The 27018-nt window shown below is 39.4% G+C and overlaps 1 protein-coding gene across 50 annotated transcripts in view; it reads right to left on the bottom strand.

Moving 5' to 3' along the window:
• Positions 1–292: 292 nt before the first annotated feature.
• The window catches only part of EYA4 (EYA transcriptional coactivator and phosphatase 4), a 110095-nt gene continuing 83369 nt past the window's right edge, over positions 293–27018 (bottom strand). For 21 of the 50 annotated variants that reach the window (XM_083731218.1, XM_083731249.1, XM_083731258.1 and 18 more), the window contains 9 exons: positions 22480–22616; positions 21690–21773; positions 18431–18520; positions 11820–11878; positions 11566–11726; positions 9430–9544; positions 8666–8787; positions 7500–7600; positions 293–5709 (listed from right to left, as the gene is read on the bottom strand). In XM_083731218.1, the coding sequence (XP_083587344.1) occupies positions 5629–5709; positions 7500–7600; positions 8666–8787; positions 9430–9544; positions 11566–11726; positions 11820–11878; positions 18431–18520; positions 21690–21773; positions 22480–22616 (950 nt within the window). In that variant the 3' untranslated portion in view covers positions 293–5628. The other 29 variants (XM_083731235.1, XM_083731237.1, XM_083731222.1 and 26 more) reach the window with 4 other exon arrangements.

Raw genomic sequence — 27018 nt, 5'->3', positions numbered from 1 at the left:
GATGAGCCCCGCAACGCCAGAGTCGGTCACGACTGGACCTAATGGTCAGGGGTCCCTTTACCTTACCTGAGACTAGCCAGGAATGCAAGCCTTTTCAAAAAGATTAAAGTTCCTGCAACCAGTTATTTGGGAGTGTGAGCAGGAGCCGGATTCAGTCCTCCTGATTTCACCTTTCTGGGATTTTAATCTTTAACACCCCCCCCCCCAAAAAATGTGTTCTCCTGTGGCTCTGGGCAAATATCAACTGTAGGAAAAGCACAATTTCAATCAGAAAATGATAGTGTAGCATGGGGATGGTGCAGAAAATGACAACATTTCCACGTGTATTTATTGAGAAATAGTAAAGATATACACATTTTTTACAAGCTTTCAATATTAATTTACATTTTCTTAAATAATGTTATCCCCAAATAAATCACAACTTACATTACATAGACCCTTGGCTTCAACAGTTCCACAAGGCTGCAATTGCTGGGAGTTCAAATGCAATATTGGCTCATGTCAGTTAAGTTCCCTTCTAAAGACACTAAATATCACATTTATTCAAGCATCTAGACACGGCTCCAAAACACCCCACCCTACCCCAATAAATCTGAAATGAAAATCACATCTAAAACTGCAGTGGGCATAGCTTATACGCCCTCAACATGTGGAAAGATTTAGATTAAGTTCTGATCTATTATTTCAGGAGCATTTAGTTCAAAGTTTGGAGTTTAAACACAGAGACATACTGCAGACATACTGCTTAGTTCTTTACAGCATGCTCAAGTTGTTGCTCTTACTTGAGATTTAAAGAAACCCAGTTAAATCCAGCAGTACAGTAAAAACAATTCCTCCAACACAACAGCAGAGCATGGGTAGCTTGTGTGTGTGGTTCTTATCCGTTGTGGGCTACATATGGGCCTCCCAAAACAGGTAATGACTGATATACTACACTATGTGTATTTTTTAGCCAAGGGCCTGTGGGAGGGAGGGAGGCTCTATTGAGCACTGTGGGGATAAATTGTGCTCTATATTTTTGTGCACAATCTGCATATATTGCTTTTTTAAAAAAAACTTTTCAGTTTAGTGGTTTACTGAATTGAGTCCACCTTTCCCTTATTTCTTTGTATTTACATGCATTCAAATTGTGCTCTATTTCTGTTTCTTAAGCACAATATTCAAAGTGCTTAATATTTATGTGCTGTTTCCATTTATATTGGTACAGCAACTGCAAAGGCACACTGTTCACTATTTTAATTGCACAACCTTTTAAAACACGGGATATTTGTGTTCTCTGTGGTAGGGTAAGAGTTAAGAGGACAAGTTTTTTGATTGCATATATATAATGATATAAAATACAACTCACGATCCAAATGACCAAATTTCAATTTGCACAAAACCATGCTTTGGTTGGAATATTCTGGCATGCCTTAAATTCTAGCTTCCCTAGAGATGTGTGAAGCTCCCTCCATTCTCCTCTGAGAAAGTTCACTGATCTTACTGCAGTTCTTTCCCCTTTTATCGAAATTCCTACAGATGTTTTACCTACATGAGGACATTCAAAATTGCTTCAAATTTCACCTAAGGCAAAATTCAGTGGCAACATTCCATTTTTTTTCATGCAGAGTTTTATCACACAGCAGCTCAGTATTTGACACAGTTTGTTTCTGTATCCAGAATTTTGGCAATTTTGATTCCTTAGTATTCTGCCAGGGCTGAGGAAGAGTCAGTGTTGAAGCCCTCTGCTCCCCCCACCTTTTGCATTTTGAAGAGTGTTTGTTTGTTCTTTCTCTTTTAAAATAATTGTTATTAAGATTTCCTCCTGTTGACTACTGCCAGCTAGGTCAGAGAATAGGAAAAGGGTGTTTTTCACCAGTTTTTATTGTGACAGTTTCAAGGCTAGTATAGCTGAGGATCAGACCCCTCAGGGAATCTGAAGAACTTTGAATTTCTGTGTGCCCCACCACAAAATGACCATTTTGGGACAACACTGGAGGCCGGTTACCCAAAACTTGGGCTGTCACTGCAGTGGAGGCCTACAGACCTCACTTCTCTCCAGACACAGAGGCTGGTGTAGAAGGGCCTGCATTGCAAACCTAGCCCCCTCTCCCTCCAGCATCAACATCATTTATATGAGTTTTTGTGAATCAGAATATTAATGGAAATATGGGGGGGGGGGTGTCAATGAATACAGACCACATCAGAACTGTGTATCTGTTGTGACCACATCATATTGTCAACTACACACTATTTCTGAATGAATAAAGTATGCATTAATGGTATTCTATAGTTTTGTCAACATAAGCTGGTTTTCATTCTCTGTGTGTCATTGGAATATATCTCTTTAAAAAATGGTTGAAGAAAAAAAAACTCTGCAAGAAATCTACATTTATAAGACGAATCTAGCTTGATGACAAATTCAGGGAACTCAAAATTCTCCTATTTAGTGACATTTTGGTTGGTCCTAAAAACACATTCAAACTGCAGATTTTGGAGTTTTCCCTTATGGACCAACATGGCTGCCTTTTTAAAAAAGTATATACGCCAAATACTTTTCCTTTAAACAAAAAACAAAAAACCTTGAATCAATAGCCTGTAAGTAGTTGCATCAAAGAGACATCTCACTCAGATTTATGCATCTGAGTGCATCAATGCAGAGCAAGGAACTTCATTATCTGATATGATAATTTAAGTATTCCTTTTTGGTATGTCCACAGGGGCAAAATCCAGCACAGATTAGGGCAGGGTCAGCCCATATGGAGCCCTCCAGATAGTTTTGACTATATATCCCATCCTTCCTGGCTATTGTTGCATCAGTGAAAAACACTTTTACACATTAGCCTAAGAAGTCGCAACACTGACCCTCTGTCTGGCTGGTTACAAATATTGTTAATGCAGGACACAGCATAGCAGAAAATCTGAATCTGCAATTCTGTGCATACTTTCCTAGAAATAAGCCACACTCAACACAGTTGGATGTACTCCTGCATAACCATGTGTGGGATTGTGCTGCATATGTCAATTTCAGGTAGCACAGGTTTTACATTCACATTATAATCTGATTCACTTAATGCCTGTTCCTCTGCCCTCTTTTTCTGTGCCCTAGGGAGCTAAAATACTGATTTCTGTGCACATCAGTTATTGTAAAGGTTGTGCGTTTACTAAAGAACCTTACAAATGGGAAAACAGGAATGGGTTACATTTCACACGATGATCTGAACTGATTTTTATGACATAACTGCATATGTGCCTTTTTATCTTTGAAGCTACAAAACCTGAAGTTTTTTCATCCTCCCAAATAACAGTATATATGTACCCACTGAATAGTGGGATGGCATATGGCTCATCATACACTATTTTAAGGATCTTTTGCACCAAAAGTCGATACTGGAGAACTTGTTATTTGAGATTAATTAAAACACTGGGACTGCAAAGTAGAGAACAAGTGTAGGGACAAGTATATATAATTCTCTTTCCTTGAACATTACTAGAAAGAAAACCAGAAACCGAATTATCACACTGAATTATTCTACACCAGTGCTGTTGTTAAAGATAAACTTTTTTCAGAAATAAAATGACATAAATTTACTCCAGTAATTAGAATTTCAATATAAAAAATAGAAAATTAAGTACATTATTCACCCTACACAAATGCAGTTGTGTCTGTAAGAGGGCATCTGAAAACAGTTCCATGGAGCACTGTCTGTATCCAGCTGGCCCTTTGCCATGCATGCATACCATAGTGCAGCAGGCATTAATAAGGGGCTGATCTATAGCTGCCCCAGTATTACCTCTCTCCTTCCCAAGCATCCATTCCACAAGCTACATGTCAACAAAAGGTGTAACTGGTAGGCAGAGAGCTAGAAAGCAGAGCATATAATGGCTGGGTAGGTATATGGAAAGCACATCCTGTCCCGCCATTGTGAGCAATGGCATGCACACGCACACAGTGGCTACACATGCACAGAGTAACTTGCAAGCTGGAGCCATGGAGATGGTAAGAATATAGGACACACACACTGATCTACTGTTGAAAGTAATGGCTAGCATGCGTGATATGTGTGGTAAAGGGCTGACCACAGAGGGGGAAAAGGAAAGAGTTCCATTGAGTGCTATGCTGATCTTTTTCTCCATGCTTAAAATTAATTAGAAAATGTTTTAATAAACAACATGCTGGTGGAAATTCCTGGACTGTTGGCTACAACATACTGTGAACAACCTACAGTTGGACTAGTGAACATAGTGTCCCGTCCCCCCAATGTTGCTGCACTATAAGTCTTATTAGCCTCAGCCAACATGGCCAATGGGGAGTCACTTTTGAATTGTACTGTGGCTACCAAGGGCCAGATAACTGATTCCACTACGAGAAGCCCACACAAGGATTTCCACTTGCTCAAAGAGAGTTCCTCACTCTTCTTCCCCTGTACACACTTCCCAAATTGGCTTGGGTGGGTTGGGAGAATCCCCCAGAACAGCACACAAGGAAGGAGAGGGCACATTGTATATTTTTTCGAAGGAATCAACCATATTTTCATGTAACCTATTGGCTAACAATTTGAGACTTGGTAAATGGGAAATAATTTCCTGCTCCTTATATGTACTTGATCAAATCAAGCTCCTTGCAGTGCAAGTACTTGTTTTTTTCCTTTAAAGATGAAAATAGAGAAATGTTTCTCAAGTAATCAGCCATTTTAATTATTAATCCCACAGTGCCCAATATCACTTCAGCCTCTTGACATTCTCTTAAGTTACTTGCCTCCTGCAATCTGTGGAATTATTAAGAAACTAAATAAAAGCACCAGCTGTCAGTTATTATACTTCCCTCACCCCTTACTGCAACAAACTTTTAAGTGCTTGTCTTTTGATTATTTGAATTTGAAATTTGGTCATGTCAAAAATTATCACAAAGGTTTATTTCTTTTATCTACATTATTTTAAACCAATGTTACATTGTAACACACAAACAAGATCTTGTCTTTTAAGGCACAACACATCATTATGCACATTCTGTTTGCCAAACTTATAAAAGAGACAATAATAATTATTATATACCCCCATCCCACACACCTCCAAAACAAAAGAAATTGCATCCACTTCCAAAGTCAGCTGTTAATAAAAGTCACAGTAAATTATTTTCATCAATAATTTACACATATTACAGATCTAGACAGGATTGTCAATGCACAGTTTGAGTACATTCCAATTCAGATTTTTTGGGCTAGGTAGACTAAAGTTTGATTCAAACCTCAGTGCTGAGAATATATCCCATAGTGAGGAATGTTGTTGAATACCACCCTTTGTTGATCAGTAAACGCGTGTCATTGCTTTCCCAGTCTGAGTCCATTGCAAAAGCTGTTCACTCTGGCTAGGGCTCATTGGTGTGTACCAGCAACCTTCTTCTATAGTTCTTTAATCGTCAAAAATGTTGTGTGTATAAGACCATGTAGAACATCCTTGTGTAGAATTAAAACTTGTAACTCCACCAATCAGTGATCTCAATTCTTCACAATGGAATTTTCATTCCAAATATTGCTTTTCCTTCTTAAGACCATACATATGTGTAAAAGCCAGAGGCACTGGATCACACATAAAAAATATCAGTGTACTTTGAAATATAAAAAGTATTTGTCAACTATGTGACAGCAGTTACAAATACTCTAATTCCAGCGCTTGGTGTAGAGCCAGGAGGTCCGAGTGACTAGATATTCTCCAGAAAGGCATGTTGTGCTGTGTTAGTTAAGAGGGGGAAAGGTGAGGAGAAATGAACAATATATTTGACAAATCACCCCCCAAAACCACCATTATTTATATTTGCTTTCATAGAGTTTAAATGAACACCAGAGAATTATCCTGATTTTTCTTAGTAAGACAGCGAAGAAAAAGTCAGACCCAAATAGATATGAACTTACAGTAAGGACCATAGGGTAAACTCAATTTTCTTTCTATTGAGAGTGAAAGACAAATAATGCTTATCAATTATGAATAGTTAAGAGGTGACAATTTCCAATGGAAAATTATGTATTTCTCCCCTGCAAGGAGATGCACAAAGTTTATGTACAACTGGAAGCTGTACTTTCCATACGTAAAGCTTATGCACTTGTTATTATGTATGCAAGCAAGCACACCTTCAGAAGCTACCTGTGGAAAAGCTAGTGATCCAGTTTTTCAGCTGTGGACATTACATGGGAGATGTTTTTTGCCCCACAAGTGAAAGATTTAGTTTTACATTATCATTGCGGACCTACTCGCAGTGACCCCTGTCCAGGGAGCAAGGCCTAGTAGCTCAAGAAGGTGAACAAACTGGGCAAGACAATGTTCTAGGATTTGAAATTGGCCACAACTTTACTGATTCCATAGGCAGGTAGGATTTGGCTTCGGCATTGGTTGGACATCCTTCTCAGCCTCCTGGTGGAGGACTGAAGCATGACAGGGTCGGTCCTAGGATTAATGGGTCCAGTACAAGAGTTGTGAAATCAAATCTCGGTAAATAAAACATTGCAAAAATGCTGTGGATACATAATTTGGACTTTAAGGACCTTACTTTCATTATGTTCAGATCTATTTGTGAAGAATTTGCATTCATTTATTCTTCCACAACTGTTCATGCAAGCAACGGGTACAGTTAGAGGAAAGCATGCCAACCATAAAGTAAAGAAACCAATCACCTGATTTTCTGGAAAAAAAACTACAAGACAATCCCAGCACCTGTACTGCATCTATATGAAGCAACCATTTGGAACCAGCATGTATAAGTTAATAAAACCACTATAGCTAAAGAGCAAAACCCACAGATGCTATCTGATATCAGAATGATATGTCTCCTTAGATTCCCCAAGTCTAGGATAGTGTGGGCTATTTCTGGTTAGAGCCCAAAATGTATTTAATAAAGTTTATGCCTTATCTACATTGCTATCAATTATTCTGAAATGTGACGAATATTGAAACCTCCAGCTAGGTTGTTTTTTTAAAAGTGCACTTATTATTGAGTTGTCAAATGTTCATATTGCAATTACTTCGCATATAGCAGAGTAAGTTCTTGGTGGTGCTTTTGTCTTCTATAGAACTTCTATGGGTGAAGCTGCCCCTCTATGGAAGGAAGCTAATTACCTTTTATGCATGCTTTTCAGATACATTTTACTTTGTGACAGCTGAATTTGGCATTCCTTCTATTGGTTTTCCACATCTGCCAGATAACCTTTTGCATGCCTTCATCAAATTTCAAAAGCACCCATTTTATTATATATTACTTGTATCTTATGTACGCTTATTATATCTGAAGCCACTTAGTTCTTTTAAGATCTATAATCAATATCCATTTTGATTTATCTCCAAATCATGCAAGTCATCATAAAGAATATGCTCGAATCCAAATGGTTTAATTTGTAGGTCTTATGTTTCGGGCTTTTGGCATCTAACAACTTCAATTACTTGCCAATGTGCCACACTAACAGAAATGCAAACAGAGAAGCTTGCATCAATATCTACGTATCACACCGACATTTCATGAGACAGGTTACCTTTTTTGCTGCCTGTTCTTCTTCTACACCATCCCCAATTACAACATATACTACTTTTCTGCCAAACCTTTGCATTATTCGTTCAAAGCAACTTTCTTTTCCTGGAAGATAAATGAGATACAGTTGAGAGATATTACCTGGTTAGCTGCATGCTCCTCATCTCGGCCATCTCCAATCACAACATAAGTTATGTTAGTGCCAAACCTGGACACTATACGCTCAAAACAGCTTTCTTTTCCTGAAAAACAATGCACTACTTATTTGAGCTATCAAAAACAGGCATCACAAAGATCTACAAAAGATAGGAGAGTCCTGTAAAAAGCTAGGAGTGTCTAAAACCCACATTTTCACACCAATTTGGGCTTGTGGCTGTTTCTCAGATAAAGCTAAAGGTGTGCGGGGTGGGGAAAATTACTTTGCTTTATCTAATGATAAAGTTTGCTACTGCAAGAAACATTACAGATGAAGGTCACTTTCCTATGGAAAGAACACCATGACTTTGGTTGGAGTGCTGTGGGTGGTGGAAGGAGATGTTGATTGTGTGAGGCTATGGTGTTCAGTACAGTGCTGGGGAAGCACCTGTACAGAATCCATCTTTCTTTTACTAAGCCAGCTGGAGCAATACTCAAGTGGTCCTCAACTGCGGGGCTTTTCTCAGTCTTTGTTTCATAGTAGCTTTCACTTTATTTGTTTATTTATATCTACCTGCTGCTACCATTTGATATGGGACTCCCAAGAAATCTGATATGGCTTTCAAGCATGGACTCTGCTGGAGCCTGACTACCCACACAAATGCAGGAAATTGTCTGGGGACTGAAGATCAAAGCCTTCCATCTCCAGACACAAAAATGAAGATTGCCTACCCATCCCAAGAGGATGGGGATCTCCCAAAATTTAGCTGCCCTCCTCCTGTCAAGGAGCTTTAAACTTCAAAGCTCACAACTCCAATGTTTTCAAGCATAAGTGGATCATTTTCACAATGTTCATGAAACTGATATGCAATTCTGTGCATTACCTGTAACTAAGTATGCCAACTAATGTTGGTCCTCATCAGAATTGAACAAATTGCTTAGTCCAACCAAAAGAGACAAAGTATTGGCAGTAGTAGGGGAAAATTGAGACCCACCCACAAAACAAGGAAAGACTGGGAAGACCAATTTTCTTACCTATTTTAGTTGCACTGTAAATATTTTCAATAGGAAATGCACCTCCTAAACTATACAGCAGGACTTTTGCAAGGGCTGGTATAAGTTGAGTTGTTGTTACCAAAACATTTACACAGTTACTCCTACGAGAAAAGACACAGCATAAATCCATATAATGATAAAAAGTTTCTCTAAAACAAGTTGGTTACATGCCTTATTACTGCAAAACTGTTTCTTTCTGTTATCAGCAAAAGACTTGTAACCAAAGTTTATTTAGATACTGAAACAACTCTGATAATACTATGATGAAAAATTATTAGTCCCTTTGTCCTATATCTTCACTATCACTTAATTCCCTTCTGTAGAATAGTTTGCAGATCAGCAGAGGGGTGGGGGAATTAGCATACACTGATGTCATTTTTGTGGCTCATTTGGAAAACTACTGCAACCTTTTGATGGCCCAGCCATCAAATGGCATCTGTAGGAGTTTTCTCTGCTAAGTCTTTGCAAGTGATACAATTAGTGTCGCATGTAGTTAGACCTTCAGTGGGAGAACATATGTGCTGCACAGAAAAGGACTAAGGGTTAATCCTCAACAGCTTCGGATATGGATGGGGGAGAAGTCTTGTATAAAAACCTGGAGCAACCCAAAATAGACAATTTTTAAGTGAGATAGCTGCCTTCCTAACAGTTCTACTAAAATATCAGCTTGCCTAAAAAATTACTTTTGCCTTGCTTCAGAAAGCTATTTTGCAACTGGCATTTAAAATTAAACACATACTCACCTTGTGCTAATAATTGACAGTGATTTAAGTGCATTTGTTAGCCAGGAGTCAGTGAGAGCTTCAATCTCTGCTCTTAACTGCAGCCATGCATCTCTTTTTGCAGGGCCAAGAAGTCCTGATATACAAAAGAAAATGTACACATTTTAAAAATGTTACTTTATTTTACTGTGGAATGGACCTACCTCCATATAGTTATACAGGATGGTCTATAACTGTAACATCTATCTATCTATCTGTCTATCTATCTATCTATCTATCTATCTATCTATCTATCTATCTATCTATCTCTATATCTATATCTATATCTATATCTATATCTATATATATCCCACCTATGCCATATCTTTCTCTGACTGTAGTCACTGGTATCAGGGCTTTTCTATGGACGCCTCTACACCAAACCAGACAAAAATCACCACCTAAAGTTCTACTCCACCGCTACAACATCAAATCTCAACATCCATTTAAAAACACACAAAATCACCCTACTAACTTAAGACCAGTCAATCCCACACACCTCTCCACCACTACCAACTCATAACCATCCCAAGTAAATCTATACAATCTGAAACCCACCAGTTTCACCTGGTAACTATACCTTAAACCTCTTCACAGCGCACTCCTCAGTTTTTCTAACAACCATGTATACCCTGAGGTGCTCATCATATATACAATAAAGAATAGATAGCTACCAACTCCAGCTAGCTTCTCAATCCAGCTGAAGGTCCCCACTATCTGGCATTCACCTGAGCATTCACCTGAGTCCCCACTATCTGGCATTCACCTGAGCATTCACCTGAGTCCCCACTATCTGGCATTCACTCCTGCTCTTATCCAGGAGTCCCTCCCATACACACCACAAGCAACCGCTAAACTAAAAAGGGTGTTGCCTTCGCAACTTATGTATCCAGACATGAATATCCAAGAAGATGGGGTGGTCTGCTTGCCTGTGGCAGCGGGCTATTTATATTTAAATGGGGCAGGAAGTTCTCAAACAGTCTAGAGTTCAGCATAATTTCCTCCGCTTGGTGGTTCCCTGGTAGATGTTGCTACTCAGCAGATGGTCTCAAGCAACAAAGCAAGTGTTGAGGGTTATCAGAAGCCAGGATGGTCAGGTTATTAAGGGATTAATCTCCACCTGTTTCCATTCTCCTCATTGGCAATAAAATCCAGTGTGCCAAGTCCAGCATCCTTCCTGAAAGCAGCTATTCACATGTAGATCTTCACTGTCACTTTATCCCCTTCTGCAGAATTGTCTGCCATTTGAAATTATTTGCAGGCAAAGTGTGTAGTGTTGCAGGAATAAGACTCAGCAGAGTAGAGCTAAAGGGGCAAGCCCAGTCTCCTGCACATATATGCATGAGTGAGGCATGTATAGGGCTACATAGTAGAGCCTCAGGTGGTATATACCACTTTAGACAGCAGGTGTGAAATAAAGGGCTGTAGCTCAGTGGTAGAGTATCTCCCTCACAAATAGAAGGTCCCAAATTCAATCCTCAGAATCTCCAGGTAGGGTTGGGAGAGACTCTTGCCTGAAATACTGGAGAGCTGCTGCCCATCAGTGTAGGCAATACTAAGTCAGATGGACCAACAATCAGACTTAGTACAAGGCAGCTTCCTATGTTCCTAAAAGATGTGGATGTTCCCCCAACAAACATCCCATGTAAATAGCTCACTCCCTATACAAATAAGATAAAAAAACCATTAGAAAAAGGCTAAGAGATGTATGGTGCGGGAAATGCTCCAGGAGTTGATAGTTCAGAATGTGTAGTTCAGTTCCAAACTGCAGTAATAAAAGCCTTAATGATATATAGAATTACAGAATTGGAGGGAGAGCCTTATAAGTCATCTCAGTGCAACTGCCTGCTCAGTACAGGAAATTCAGGACTGAAGCATCCCCAACAGACGGTTGTCCAGTCTTCTGCTTGGAGACTTCCAGTGAAGAACCAACTTCCTTCTCTTTCCTTATTTGTCCTATTTTCTTGTATCAATACAAACCAGCAGATAGCTCAGATTTTTTTCCAACCCCCCCCCCCCCCCCGCCCAACAGTAAGATGAATGGGAGATTATAATTCTCTTTCAGAAGAATTTTAGAGTATAGAAGTTACGGACATTTCTAAATAATTAAACTCTTACCTCCTACATTGTTCTTGTAAGTATTATATAATTCTTTTACTCTTCTGTAACGGAATGCCAGCTTCCTCATCCAGTCAACTCCTCCTCTTACACCTGTTGGCAGACAAAGGTTTGCACTACTTGCAGCTGCATGGAAGCCATCAGTTGCAAAACTGTAGGTACTGCAAACACCCAAAATATGCAAAAGTGAATACTTTTTACTTCCTATAAAAATGTGCTTATGTAATTCTTTTTTTAAAAAAGGCATTGCTTACCTTAGGTCTTGTCCATTGTCATCTGACGAAACGTCATCTATATGTACTTGATCACATTCCTGTTGAAAAAGTATTTCTTTAAAAATAACATTTGATGCCTTGTTTGCAATATTAACATAATGTGGCAGAGTTCTAAGACATTAAAAGATCTTAATACTGAGTAGTACTTGTACTGCCAGAAGATGGCAGAATATGCACATTTAAGTTCTCACAAGCAAGGCTACTATTCTTTTCACAGAATCCGCCCCAACAATTCCTTCCAAAGTGGGGTGTTCCTGAATTAATTGCTGTACTTGGAATTTTAGGCTGCTCTGGTAGCCAACAGCACTTTCAACCCTTCCATATAGTGAAAAGGCTACAACCTTTCTCATTACATCAAGATTTAATGCTCTTTCAGCAATTGCTTCAAAACATGCTTACTGTAATGACAGCTGAAAAAAAAACTTGTTTTTTTAAAAAGGCTGGTGAGGCTACCAGGCTTATTGCACCAGAGACTGGGGGGGGGGGGGTGTAGAAGTGACTGGTGATACATTTTCAGGGTTTTTTCCTCATTTTCTTTTTAAAATGTTCCATAGGTTTATTAATTCTGAAGGTCACTTATATTAACCCTTTGAGAGAAATAGCCATGTTTCCCATAAATAAAATTCCACAATCTCAAAAGTAGACCAGTTCAGAACAGATTAAGCCTAGTTATACTCAACTGTGTCTGAAATTCTTGTTTATATATTTTTATGCTTTGAATCTGCAAAGGGGGAAATTTATGGGGAAGATTGGTAGTACAGAGTTATGGCAGATTTTGTAGAGTTTAGCAATAAAGGTCTCATATTTATGGGTTATATTAAAAATTAACACTTCCTATCAGGAGGGCTGGTGTTCCTAAGATACTTTTTTTCTTCCTACTACAGATTCAGCTCTTCTGGAACTTAAAAAAATATGCCCACCAAATGTAGGTATAGGCATGGGAACATCACCATGAAGATGGGTTCTAACTAAGTGAAGAGAAAAGGATCAGCCCCAGCTTGCTTTGCCAGTCTTTGGCACCAACTTTATCTGTTTAGTTTGCTGCTGGTAGATTACTGATGGGGCCAGCATGTAACTCCAGTGCTTCTGCCCATTTGATCCCAAGACAGGTGTCTGAAATGCCAGTGATTAAGTGGTATAAAGGTAAAGGTAAAGGGACCCCTGACCATTAGGTCCAATCGTGGCCGACTCTGGGGCTGCGGCGCTCATCTCGCTTTATTGGCCGAGGGAGCCGGTGTACAGCTTCCGGGACATGTGGCCAGCATGACCAAGCCGGTTCTGGCAAACCAGAGCAGCGCACGGAAACGCCATTTACCTTCCCGCTGGAGCAGTACCTATTTATCTACTTGCACTTTGACATGCTTTCAAACTGCTAGGTTGGCAGGAGCTGGGACCGAGCAATGGGAACTCACTCCATCGCGGGGACTTGAACCACCAACCTTCTGATCGGCAAGTCCTAGGCTCTGTGGTTTAACCCACAGCGCCACCCGCGTACCAGCGCCACCCGTGTCCCATTAAGTGGTATATAAATGCCTTAATTAACGTCCTTTTTCCATTGTGGGAATGTTTGTTTCAGGGATAGGGTCTCTCTGAGAACTGCATAACTGACTTTCTTTTATATTGAAACCTGTGGATTGCTATATCAAGTTTTGATTTGGCAATATGGTCCAGCACCCTCTTGGAAGTTTATGTGAAACACAAAAAGGGAATGTATCAATGAAGGCCTCTAACAACATAGAAGACATTTACCATTGGTTTGCCCTACTGTTCTTCCCAGAGTTAGGGCGCTCTTTAGAAGGCTCTCTCCCCAGCTGAATAGTCTGGCTGTTATGTATTGGTGTAAAGTGTTGAAATGGTCATTAAGATTCACCACAACTGAATGGGAATACAAGTCCCAGATCCAACTATCATCAGATTTTTCTTCTTCCATCCAAGTCCCAGTTTCCTACCAAACTAGTCCTGCCCTGTTTCTCTTCCCTTAGCGTCTGCTTCCTCTATCACCTTTCCTATGTCATCTTTCTCCTTTTCTCTTTCCCTTGGGCCCTCTTGCTTCTCGCTGTCTAGTTCCATCCCACCCTTCTTTCTCTCTCCATGCACATGGCCCATTACACTAGAAGCTGTACGGAAACCTGTCCTAAGAACAGGTGAATCCTTGTGCAATTAGCATTTTTATGGGTTTCCCCACCCTTCATCTGGCAAAACCCCCACTTTCTCACATCCTTCACTATCACTCAGTTGTGTGTATATAGTACAGTCGGACCTTGGTTTTCGAACAGCCTAGTTCTCAAACATTTTGGCTCCCGAATGCCACAAACCCAGAAGTAACTGTTCCGGTTTGCAAACTATTTTTGGAAGCCGAACTTCTGATGGGGCTTCCGCTTGGCTGCAGAAGCTTCCTGCCAGAAGTCGTACTTTGGTTTCCAAACGTTTTGAAGTCGGACCAACTTCCGGAATGGATTCCGTTCAACTTCCAAGGTACGGCTGTAGTTATATAAGCTTTTGTTCATATCTAAGTGCTCGTAGTCATTTCTAATATTGTTCAGTATCTAATATGTTTGACAATCATTGTTTTGGGTGGTCTTTTTATCTCATTTCCTTCCTGACCTTGTATTTTCTTTTAGTTGAATGGCTTCCCCAAGCACTGCAAAAAAGGCATAATTTGGGTAGGTGAGTGAGCTGCCAATGGTAAACTCACAGGAAAGTTAGCACAATAGTCTTGATGTTTCCCCCACAAGGATCTTGCACCTCACAATCCTCAATACCTCTTCCCATTAGCATGTGTACACAGGCTCTGCTGGTTGCTGGTGGTTCCTGCTCCTTCCTCTTCAATCACTCACTCTCATACTCCCATACAATCAGCAGCATCCTTTATCATTTGCAGGGCTAGGAAACTCCAGTGAGGTAGTCAAGATTACAGCACCCACAACTCCTCCTTCTCTTAGTTCTAGGAAGGGAGCTAACCTCTGCCTTAACCCTTAACTTACTATCTTTTCTCCAAACCTACATCAGCTGGTTAGGACTGTTTCTGTTGCAGAATCACATAGTTCCTCCATGTTGGTAGCTCCTGCAATATCCCACCCTAGCATTCTCTTTGCTTAATGAGAAGCAGTCATGAGAAGAGTGGTGGAACTGACTTTTTGGCTAGTAATGTCACAAAGGCACGGAAAGCTTTGAGGTGCTTCCCCCTATCTGGTTCTTTGGGATTAAGGCTTTAGAGCAGCTCTGTCCCATACAAAAGGTTGCAGGATGGTGTTCAATGCTAGTCCTCATCAGAGGATACCTACTGGAAATTAAAAGACATAAATAACTTAGGTTCATTAATTTAAATGGGTCTATTCTGAGTAAGACTGAGCTGAATACAATCCATTGATTCTCTGCACATGGCCTATTATCATTCTATCCCTCTTAGTTTTTCCGGGGTACCTCTCTCACCAACACCAGTGAGGACAGGAGGACATGCAGGCATATGGAACATCAGTATGAAAAATTATTATGTAAGACAGAAGTTGTATAATATATAGTCTTGCTGCTGGAGTACAGTAGTGGAACATTCACTGTTAAAATCCCAGTGATAAATGTGTGACAATTTAATATTAAAAATAGCAATGAAGGAGTTATTTCTCTGCACATATGCTTCTTTTTTTCTTGTGTTCTGAAAACCGCTATCTTGAATATATGATGTGGATCAAAAGTACCAGGGAAATTATTTTCTCTCTCTTTTGCCTTGTTTGTTTGTTTGTTTGTTTGTTTGTTTCTGAAGGAATGCTCTATATCATAGGAGCCAACTCCTAGGGGCTGTGGAGGATTTGGCCCCCACAACAAAATATTTGAGGGGGCTGGGCCCCCATGAAGTTTATGGGCATTCCCATTAAAATGGTGCATGTGCACTGCGTCATGTGATAAATTATGTGGGCCAGGGGTTGGGCTTACCTGCGCCCCCACAATATTTTATTCAAGTTGGCACCCCTGCTCTAAAGGATTATCACAGGATAAAAAAAGTGGGTTGCCTATTTTTTCACCTTCTGTGGTGCTACGGCTCAACCTTTTAATACATTACTTTGTTACCTACTTCCTGTTATGCATGGCTGAACATTAACAGGAATGTGTTAGATAATAGTTGTTGTGCTCCATGCACATGCTTCCCCCAGACTTATTCTCAACTCAATTATTACCATTTTCGCAAGGTAACAAGAGAAAAATCTGCAAAATAAATAAATAAATAAATGCAGTAGTTTGCATCAAGTCCCAGATGAGCTGTCTAGAATTTAGGCTAAATTCCTAAATGTACTTGGACCTGCAGAATTCTACTGAAGTTAGCACTGTACGTAGTTCATTCAGTATGTAATCCAAGTGCTTTTAGGACATCAGCCTAAATTAATTCCCTCCCATTCCCAGTGGAAATGAACAGGCTGCTAGCATAACATCAGGGTATTGTTGTTTGATTGTAATAGAGATGGGATAAAAATGGTAAAAAAGCTCTCTGTTAATTTTCATTTTAAGGTAAAATACCTTTCAAAACAGCTACAGAACTGGCTATACTCAAGTCACAGTGGACCACTGGCTGTGCAAGTTCAAAACTAAGAAAGATAAAATATATTTTCCATTACTGTGTGTTTACAAATTCATGTACAATAACTGATTTTGACTGCAGTAACATTAACTTAATTCATGTCTCAGTGCAACAAGTTCCTTGCAGGAATGTTCAGAACTTGACATTTTTACTAAGGAGTACAAAACCTACGGATGACCCACAAAAATGATCCTTTTGGAATTGTCAGTAATTTCATTATCCAATAAAAACAATGACTCACTGCAGTAAAAACAAAAAATCCTATTATGTAGCAGATCTGAGAAGTTACAGTCTTGAGGGTGAACAACAACTCCCATTCACCATTATCTGCTGGAATCAAGAGTAAAATTGGTATGGATTATCTTCCAAGCATACGAGAAATGTCTTCCCTGATAGTAAAAAATGCAGTGTAGGTTGACTATTTTCATGATTTACAATGAGAAATATATGAAACTTACTTGCACTTATCAGTACAACTTCTAAATATAACCTATACAAGCAATTACTTTAAAATATTTTCATACAACTCATCATAAAACTGCCACAAGCAACAGAATCTTTTAACACTAAATGAAAGATTATTTTATTTTGCCTAAAAGGGATTCATATTCTGTAATGTAATCTCTCTGAATAGGTCACTTCTAGCTTTTTCCAAGTACTGCATCAACTACATCTTCAAATTATCTTACTAGCAAAGTAACATTTAATGAAATGACAAAAGTTAAAAAAGTGGGCTAACATGGAGTAGGACTTTCATTAATCAGGAGTGACCATTTATATCTCTGAAAAGTCACTCACTATGGGAGAACCCATGTGTTGATAGGTGTCATAAGAATATTCATTCAAAACACAGGTAAATAAAATGATAGTGATACTAATTTATTTTTTTTAAATGTCTTCAGTGTGTCACATGACAAGTATCTTCCCTTTTTATTTTCAGAGCTTGCCACCTCCTGTTCAGGAAGAATACTGAATTGACTGGTTCACACAACACACTAAACCATACTTTAGTGAGATGTGTGAGCAAGAAGGAGCCGCTGTGACCCTTGGACTCACTTGCTCACCCCTTGCCTTCCTGTATGCATGGGAGAAATCCAAGCAGCTTTTTTCCAGTTTGCCTGAATATCAGCTTGTCCTGCCACCCAGACCAAGGTCTGTGGTATAAAACAAACTCTGATCAGTTCCAAAACAAACCAACACAGAAATTCTGTTTAGCTGAACAAGCCAAGTGAAGGTAAAAACTGCAAGAGATCTTATCCTGGCCATATGGGAGGAAGGGAACATGCAATCCAGAGATTAGCAGCAACAACTTCCTGCTCATGCACATCTCACTAAACCATGGCTTAGTCCAAGATGGAAATTTAGCTATCATAGTGCTGTAGAAGACAATTATACTGAAATGTAAGAAATCTGTCCCTGAAACAAGAGATCCATAATAAAGTATAATATTGTCACTTAAAAACTGTGTAAATTCTTGCTAAATCCAGAAGCCACAGCACTGAATAATTGAGAAAGGTATTTCCCTTGAAAAAGTAGTTTGGTAGAAGTTTTCAGAAGAGATAGGGAAGAGAAAAAACAACCACCAAGGATTTAAACACAAACAAAATACTAAGGGGTCCCCTTCACCTTTTTTTTCTTTTTTAAAAGTAGGGTTATTTTTAAATTCACTTAGATAAGCATATTTGGGCCAGTGGAATAATCCAGTTTTTAACTGAGATCTTGAGATACTTAAACCCTCCATTATAGATTGCAAACCTGAAAGTTGCGGTTTTAATTTCTGTATACAGTAGTACCTAATTGTAGTAGGTACTTGGCAATTAATAAATATCACTGTCAGCTATCATTCACTTTCAAACACTTCTGCCAGGCTAACAACAGAAGAAACCCCTGACAAGGGGATACTGTATACGCTATAAACCTACTTCTTAAGATTTGATTTCTAGCTACTGATAACTTGCAGTAACCAAGGGGTTAGGTGCTAGGATATAGGTAGGCTAATATACATTCTTTAGATACATACCTCTAAGTCATTGAAAAATAAATGTGTATCTGCAAGATTAAAAATCATTTCTTCCATTCGAAGTCCAAGAGTCACTGCCACAGGTGGATCCTTGGGGAGGAAAATGGAAAGAATATGGATTTCCTTAACATGTTATGAGTAGATTGAACTGAACTCTTAAAAGTGGTAATTCTGTGCATTATGTATGTAGAAGCCCTGTAGACTGAAATAGATTTATTTGCATGTAATTATGGCCAGAAATGGTATAATTTACTTTTAGATGCAAGTATAAATAGATATCTACACAACAGAAAAAGTCTGCTGTTAATGTATGTTAAGCAGCTCGGAAGCTAATGTCACATGAATTATAAATGCAAACAATCTAGTTAATTAAAATACAATAATTGTATTAACTATAAATCTTTTATTTTATGTGAAAATGCTGCAAAGAAAAGAAATTAAAGAACCATTAATTTGAGATCTCAATGTTGAAGTAGTGACAGCACTGTCTGGTTTGAAAACATATCTAATTTCTTTTGTAAGACTAAAAACAATTATCAAACAAATTAAATTACTAACAGAGTGTTCCTATCTAGGGGAAGGATGGGATTGCTTCCAACCTCCCTTGCAGTACTGAAGCACACCACAACTGGAAAAATGCATTAGTATAGCAACAGCTTTGCACTGTTGAGAGCCCACTGCTAGTATAAGGCTGGGGGAGAGGAGGTAGGGGCATGGAAGGGACATGGTAGAATCCTACTCTCACTCAGAGGTCAGAACCCCTATGATGACATGTTATATGTGCAAAAGAGGAGTCAATACAAAGTCATATGTTCTGTTTCAACAAATGGCAACCCAGCACTGCAGGGGTTCTGACCCAAGGTAAGAGTTCAGGTTTTGAGGTTCGCCACTGTGAAAGTAAGGGTTAATCATTCCCTCTCCAGCTGCTAGGGTAGAGATGATGCCTCACAAATAGGATTCTTGTCTACAATTCCAAGAAAAGGCATGAGTATATGCAGATAACTCAATCACTTCTGATCCTGAAGAGTATCTCAAACTCCCTACTATTTGAGAATTTACTGGCCTCTTACCACATGGGAGTTAGCAGGTCCAGTATTTCCTCTCACATGTGGGAAAACAGCTGGCAGAGGAAATGAAATTTTATTAAAGATGGAGAAGAACTGAGTTCTAAACACTGATTTTGAGATGTTCCTGATGACTCAAATTTTGCCTTTATTGGAACTCCTGTTACAGCAAGTGCCTGCTTATGTCCAAACCACTTATGCATTGATGGATTGGTTCTTTTTTTTAAAAAAAAACAAGTCCAAATTATACACACAAAATGTATAGGTATGGTGCATATGAGAGTCCCATGCTTTACTATATTTCTGCATCACACACACACACACACACACAACCTCTCTCTAAATATTTTTGTGAAATTATATGCATTGTTTTGTGCATCTGTATATAACAGTTATTTATTTTATTAATGTATTACATTAGTATCCCAACTTTCTTCCACGGAGCACAAGGTGGTAACAATAGGCAACAACGTGCTGAGGGGCAGTGGCTGGCCCAAAGTCATCCAGTGAGCTTCATTACTTGTATACAATAATGTTTATAATAACTGCTATAACAATGCCTGTATGTACAAAACAATGTATTGCTTGTATATTTAGTGGGATTGGGGATGGAGAAACGTAGTTATTGTTGATGCCAAAGAGTAAGGTAGGAATTGGGGGGGGGGGGGAATCCTAAGAATAACAGTCAATACTTTATTTTGGTGATCAGATAGAATTTTTCTTGTGGTCATTTAAAAATTTATTAAATCAGTTTATTTTGTGCTGAATAATACACGGGGCTGATGTAGGAGCAGATCACTTCAGTGGAAAATTGCAGAAGCTTTTATTTCAAGGTGAGTGCCAATCACACATGAAGCAAATTTCACATGGTTGCAGCTATATGATAAATATGATGCATGAAATGACCCTCAGTTTAAAATAAAGTATGAAAGCAAGTTAGGAAGAAGCCGAGAAACAAGTGTTTTAATTATATTCAGTAGTGAAATTACTGCGAGAGGTTGATGCTGCAATTCTGAATGCACTTAGTAAGGAGTTGAGCACAGGGGGACTCTGAGAAAATATGGTTAGAATTGCACTGGAAATCCGAAGCATGGTTCTGCATTATTACCTTCCCCATCCCTGTAAGCCATTTAACCCCCCCCCCCCGATGTATTGTTGATTAAAAAAACCAAACAAAACACTTCTTAGTTCATTGGTTCTTGAGAACATGGCACTTAGCCAGAGATTGCCAGCATTGCAAGAGAAGCTAGATCAACTATAACACTTCCCTATATCAAAATACAGATGCCTTCGGTTATGTTAGCAGTGGGCATAAATTGGAGCCAGACAGTCTGTCTGTGGACTTCTGTGCTAGATTGGTCCATCTACTAGTGAATGCCTCTTAGGAGACAAAGTAAAAATATCTCAGGAGAACCAACACTTATAGTTTTGAGGAGCCAGGCTGAGGAAAGGAGCCTGAATCCTTTCAAAAGACTGCCCCTCTCTTAATGCCAAAATGAAATGGTTTAATATTATGTAGTGGCATCAGGAGAAAAGCTTTAAATACTCCCCCCATACAACTAAATAAGGACATGTACTAATAAAGCTCCTTTATATGGTACCCTTTTTTCAAATTACACTGGGGCATAATTTGAAAAGTAATAAAATTACTAAAATTGTCTTCCCTAAAATCTCTGTATTCGGCTTAAGAGAATATTTCTTTACACTGATGCTATGCAGACACTCTCTAAGTAGTAGAACTTCATTTTAAGAGATAGGTGGACTGCAGAGTGTTTCCTCCAGACACTACCCATATGCAGAATACTTAGAATATGTATTTTATCCATGTGATGAAACTGTCCTCAAACATTTAATAATATTGAAAGAATTTATCCCTGCCCAATGAGCCACAAAAAACTCAGGTAGCCTTCGCAATAATGGAATCTTGAGTTTCTGGGTGTACAGGCCTGGGGGTGGGGTGGGGAACGGAAGCAAAATGGATCTGCTGGAAGTCACAGACAGGAGAAATATCCTATGAAGATACAAGAAGCACCAATACAAGAATATGAAAATGCCACCAAATTCTGTGAGGTTGTTGCAAGGTTCAAAAATCATGATTCACAAGTGGATTAACAGTGGCAATACACAAAAATTGTATCACAACAAAAGCAACTTGTAGGATTAGTGTTTTGAATTTGAATTTATGAGTCACATACCTTTCCATATTTTTGTGCATAAGATCCTGTAAGAAGTGAATGGAAGACAATGATAGTTTCATCCAAATCCCAAACAAATACGCGCTGAAACAGAGGCATTGACAAACATCAGAGGACATAAAACAGTAGGGAAACCAAAGACAAATTATAATCCCCCAGCAGACAGCACGGAACAGAAATAATTGTAAGAAACCACCAATAAACAGTGGTACCTCGGGTTACATACGCTTCAACTTACATACGCTTCAGGTTACAGACTCCACTAACCCAGAAATATTACCTCGGGTTAAGAACTTTGCTTCAGGATGAGAACAGAAATCGTGCTCTGGCGGCGCAGCGGCAGCAGGAGGCCCCATTAGGTAAAGTGGTGCTTCAGGTTAAGAACAGTTTCAGGTTAAGAACGGACCTCCGGGACGAATTAAGTACTTAACCCGAGGCACCACTGTATACTGGTTGGAACAAAGAATGGGAAATCTAGACTATGCTGAACTGATCTGTCTGGTTGTAGCAATTTGCATGGATGGGACAAACAGACCTTCTTAACAGTAAAAAGGAAGTCCTAGAAGATACAGGCTGAAATGTTAACTATTTTATTTTGAAATAAGATAAACACAAGTAAAATAAATATTCTAAATTAGGTAACTTAGTAGGGTATCAGGAAATTTACTGATGCATCTAGGTAGAGCAGGAAAGTGTAGTGTAGCCAGTACAGAGAATGCAGAGCTACATTTAATACAACCATGTCTTAATGTAATTGTTGTTGCTGTTCCTGCATTTCTCAAGCACATACCTCCAAGTCACTGTCAGGAGGGGGTGATGGGTTATTTTTCCGCCCTCTGCCCCTTGATTTTGACCCAGAACTCCTACACGTCCTTTCATCCAGATCTTTGATTGGTGTTGAAGGGCTCTGTACAGTGTCAAACTCTCCTGCAAACAAAACAATTAATGAAAAGGCAATGTTATTTTTAACATCATATAAAAGACTCCTATATGCTTTTTATATTTACCACTGCTCCCCTCCCCAAATTTTTAAAGTGCCTCCAAAGTTCTGAAAATGGGAATTTTGTTTTACCTGTAAATTACTTGTTCTTCCTAGTGAAGACAGGCCCTTCTCAGTGGTAGCTCCTAATTTATGGAACTCCTCCCTAGGGACATGTGATTGGCACCAATGAGTACCAGTCTTAAAAAAAAAAAGCCTTTAAATCCCACTTCTTCCAATTGGATTTTAGTTATGTTATTTTGGTAGTTGCTGTTTTAAGATTAGTTCTAATCCACTTATTAAAAAAAATCTTTGATTATTTTATGTTAGGGGGTAGGGTGATGACTGCCTTACTTTCACTAGAAAGAACAGTGAAGTTATAAACGAGTTAAAAATGAGTCTACTAATGGTGGTAGGGCAGTATATTCATTCAGATGTACAAGAACAGTTCCATTCTATGGTGGTACACATTCTTTCTATGCTCTTCAAAAATCACTCTCATAGAACATTTTGCGCTACCTGCCTTCTGAAGTTGGCCTCTGTAGAAGGCCAAGTACTTTGTAGAACAAGCCCAAATAACCATTCAAAAAGAGAATTCTCTCTTCTGAGACTTTATGAATAGATGCCAAGGTGAGTTTCTTTAAAGGCATGTGTGGAAGAGGTTCAAAGCAACCTGCTATGAACACAGACAAGGCTCAAAATGAAAATCTGTACTGTCAGTGGCGGAGCTTCATACTCCGGCACGGGGGGTGGGGGGTGGAGAGCAGGAGGGGGCGGGGCTGGTGCGTGTCCCGGGGTGTGGTGCGCCGCCCGCCAGGGCGGGATGCGGGTCCTGGGGGCGTGGCGTGGTGCCCAGCACAGGCGGGGGGCAGCCGTGATGGCACCCCACCGGGATCGCGCTGCTGGGGGTGGTGCGCTCCCCCCCCACTCCTCTTCCTCCGCAAGTGTGTACTGTACAGCTGATGAAGTTCCCAGAACCCTATCCTTTTGTGGGTGACTTGAAATTATCATTTTTTAGCTTATAAATCTGAAAGAACAGCAAGCTATTAATGAAAGGCCTTTTTGAATCCCAGATTGCATAAATAATAATCCTTCCATGGTAGAAACTGTAGAGAAAACTCTTCCATATTACTAGCACTAGAAAATAAAGATTCAACAGGGTTTATTAACTGTTTATTGAAATTACTGTATCATTCCTTTCTGTGTCCAAAATAAGACAACCACCCCTTTATATCAGTTATAAAATCTGAAAGTTCTCCTGGAAGCCAACAGACACAACAGTGTTGAAATATCAGAACAACTATTTGTGAGTAGTTAAATAGAACATTTCTGGGTGCATTAATGTCCCAGTTGCGCACAGTGACATAGTAAACATGGCAAAGGGTAGAAAGAAAGAAAGCTGAAGATGTTGACTTTGATTGCTTTTTTTTCCTCTAGTGGCAGAAACAACTAACAGGAATGGACAGGATTTAATCAACTTGTTTCAAAGGATGGGGCAGATTAAACAACTTTGGGGTTCATGCTGGTTCTCAGTGCTGCAACTCACGAGCTAAACATACTGAGTAATGTGTAGTGCAACAATGCATGCATGTTTCTGAAAGCCTAGGGTTAGGTTACTTGATAAAAGAGTTCATTATCAGAGCAGAGTGTGGAAACAAACTTGCACACAGATTCCTCTTATCCTGAGGCCTGAAAACGTAAGATAGACACTTGGAATTGGAGAACGGAAACCTGTGCTGATGACAAGTGATGCCATCTCCAAATCCTGCAGAGATGTTTTACAGATGCATGAAAGGATGTGCAACACTTCAGCACAAGTGTAAAGACAGCAAGAAGACATGTTCCATGTACTGTAAAAGTAAATTGTACATACAATAGATATATCTATGGGCTGAATGTCAGCTTCACAGCTCAATAGTTTACTGATCTAGGGCTGTATTTAATGTAGAGGCTCCACTGGCACAAGGAACTTCCACGTGAACATCAGAACTTACTCTTCTGTCCCTTCCAGGCTACACCCTGCATGCACCCTCAAAACCAGTTCAAGAGGATTTGGGGGACTATCCAGAGCAGATTGGTGGAGCATCCAGGGGGGCGGGGAGAAGTGGAAACAGAAGTCCCATTATGTTTTTAAAATTCTGACAAAATTGAAAACTGCCATCATTTTTGCCTAACTTTTAGAGGAAACATGGGACACACACACACACACACACACAGAGAGAGAGAGAGAGAGAGAGAGAGAGAGAGAGAGAGAGAGAGAGAGACAAAAGATGGCTTTTTGGTCACAGAAGGTGCTGGGGATCTAACTACAGAAAGACAATTTCTTTCTCATTCCAGGACTATATAAAAATGATCAAAACTGTCTTTGCAAATATAACTTTAAAAATAATTTTTAAAATGCCAAGTTGGATCCAAAGTAAGCTGCAGTGCAATCCTAACCATATATACAGGCATGCCCCCCCCACACTTATGCAACATAATGTATCTTTTTACAGTCAGCAACACACACATTGTGCCTTTCAACACAATCAGTCAGTTCTGATGATCAGCTAACATAACAACATTAGAACTAGGAAAGGAGCAGATGGGGTGAGGGGAGATGTAGTAATTGAGTGGTACTTTTGCACCAGAAGGGTGGGGTATAAAAAATGTGATTTTACAGTGCTGGAGCGTATAAGCTACACTGCACCATACACTAAACCAGGGATCGGCAAGGGCATGGGCCAGATCACTCCTGCGGAGATCCTCCATGGGCTGTACTGGCTCAGTGTGATGCCGGAAATCGCGTCTGCGCATGCCCAGATGCCGAAAATTGCTCCTGCACAGTAGCGATTTTCAGCGTCTGGGTATGCACAGAAGCGATTTCCATTGCTATGGACATGCGCAGACACTATTTCCAGAAGAGAGTCCCTTCTCTGCACTGGTTTAGCACAGCGTGCAGGGACTCACCAAACGGGTGGCTCAGTTGGGGGGCGGCTCATGGGCCGGTTAAGCGACACTCATGGGCCGCTTCTGGCCCATGGGCCTTAGGTTGCCAACCTTTGCACTAAACAGTTCAAGAACCTGCCTCTAAATGGTGAGGAAGGGGCAGAGTGAGACCCTGAGGCTAAGTTTCATTGGGCAACTAAAGTTTTGGTTGTTACACACAAACCGCATGATTGTGTGACTTGCTCTTTCTTTGCATATATATACAATTCTAATATACATAAGTAGTCAATCAATAAGATAACTGTTAAAACAATCAAAGTTGTACTTTTCAGTCTTTGCTAAAACATCACACTAGTTGATACGCAAGGAGCAACTTGGTTAAACATGAGTTTGGCGGACATTTCTGATGACTAGACACCAATAACTTATATTTATAGCTACAAAACCTATGATGTCTGAAGTAGCTTTCTATAATTGGTAAACTTTATGGAAAAGCAGTCAGCCATGGCATAAATATTATCAATATGTTATTTAAAGTACTGAAAAGATGGAACTTTCCACATAAGAAAAAAGCTATGGACAGAACAAATACCACAGTCCCAGTTTGTCTACAGGGCAATCACAACTTCTTGCACTATACTATTTAACTAGGCACTATGTCAAACTTCCCCAGGTCGAAACAGCAATAATAATACACACTTGACTTTCCAAATGAAACAAAGCATACCAGAAAGAGGTTATGAGGTAGTCTGTGAACTTTTCCAATGACCCAGAGATATAGTTTTGTGGTTAAAGGCATAATATAAGGCTCTGAAAATCTGTGTGGCTATGATTATGAGGCAGAATCCTGAGAATCTCAACTTTCTTGTTTAGCTCAGGCAACTGTGGATGAAAAAACTTCGAAACGAGATGGCAGCTTTTGCTAAACAGAAAACAGATATGTATATGGATTCCGTAGACCAGAAGTAGGATTTGATTGTACAGTACCTCTTTATAGGGCTCAGTTCCTATCTTTCTCCACATACTCTCTATTTTCCCCCTAGCCTAACACCTTCTCCAAAGTTTCAAATTCTGCAAAAAACAAACGTCTAATGCAAACAAATGCGCAACTATACAATTTCAATGCACAAATCAAAGTGAACATGAAATATGTCCAAAAGGAATAATTATCAAATGCAGAATTTAGATTTTCTGAATGCAGAATTGCAATTATACTGCTCCATAAATAGGGCAATGACTGCAATAATAGTAATAATAAATCATTTCCAAAAAGAAATAAAAATTTAAGCTACTTGAATGGTATGTAGGGATATAACTTATACAACTTTTAAACTTGTGTCACCATTATAAAGGTTTTAAGAAGTAAACATAAACATTTCTAAATAAGATTGCAGCCCACTAATAGAAATTTTAATTACCGTA

This window comes from Podarcis gaigeae, assembly GCF_964106915.1.
Source record: "Podarcis gaigeae genome assembly, chromosome: 3".
Taxonomy (NCBI): domain Eukaryota; kingdom Metazoa; phylum Chordata; class Lepidosauria; order Squamata; family Lacertidae; genus Podarcis; species Podarcis gaigeae.
The sequence above is the reverse complement of the archived record's forward strand: the minus strand, read 5'-3'. Positions and strand labels throughout refer to the sequence as shown.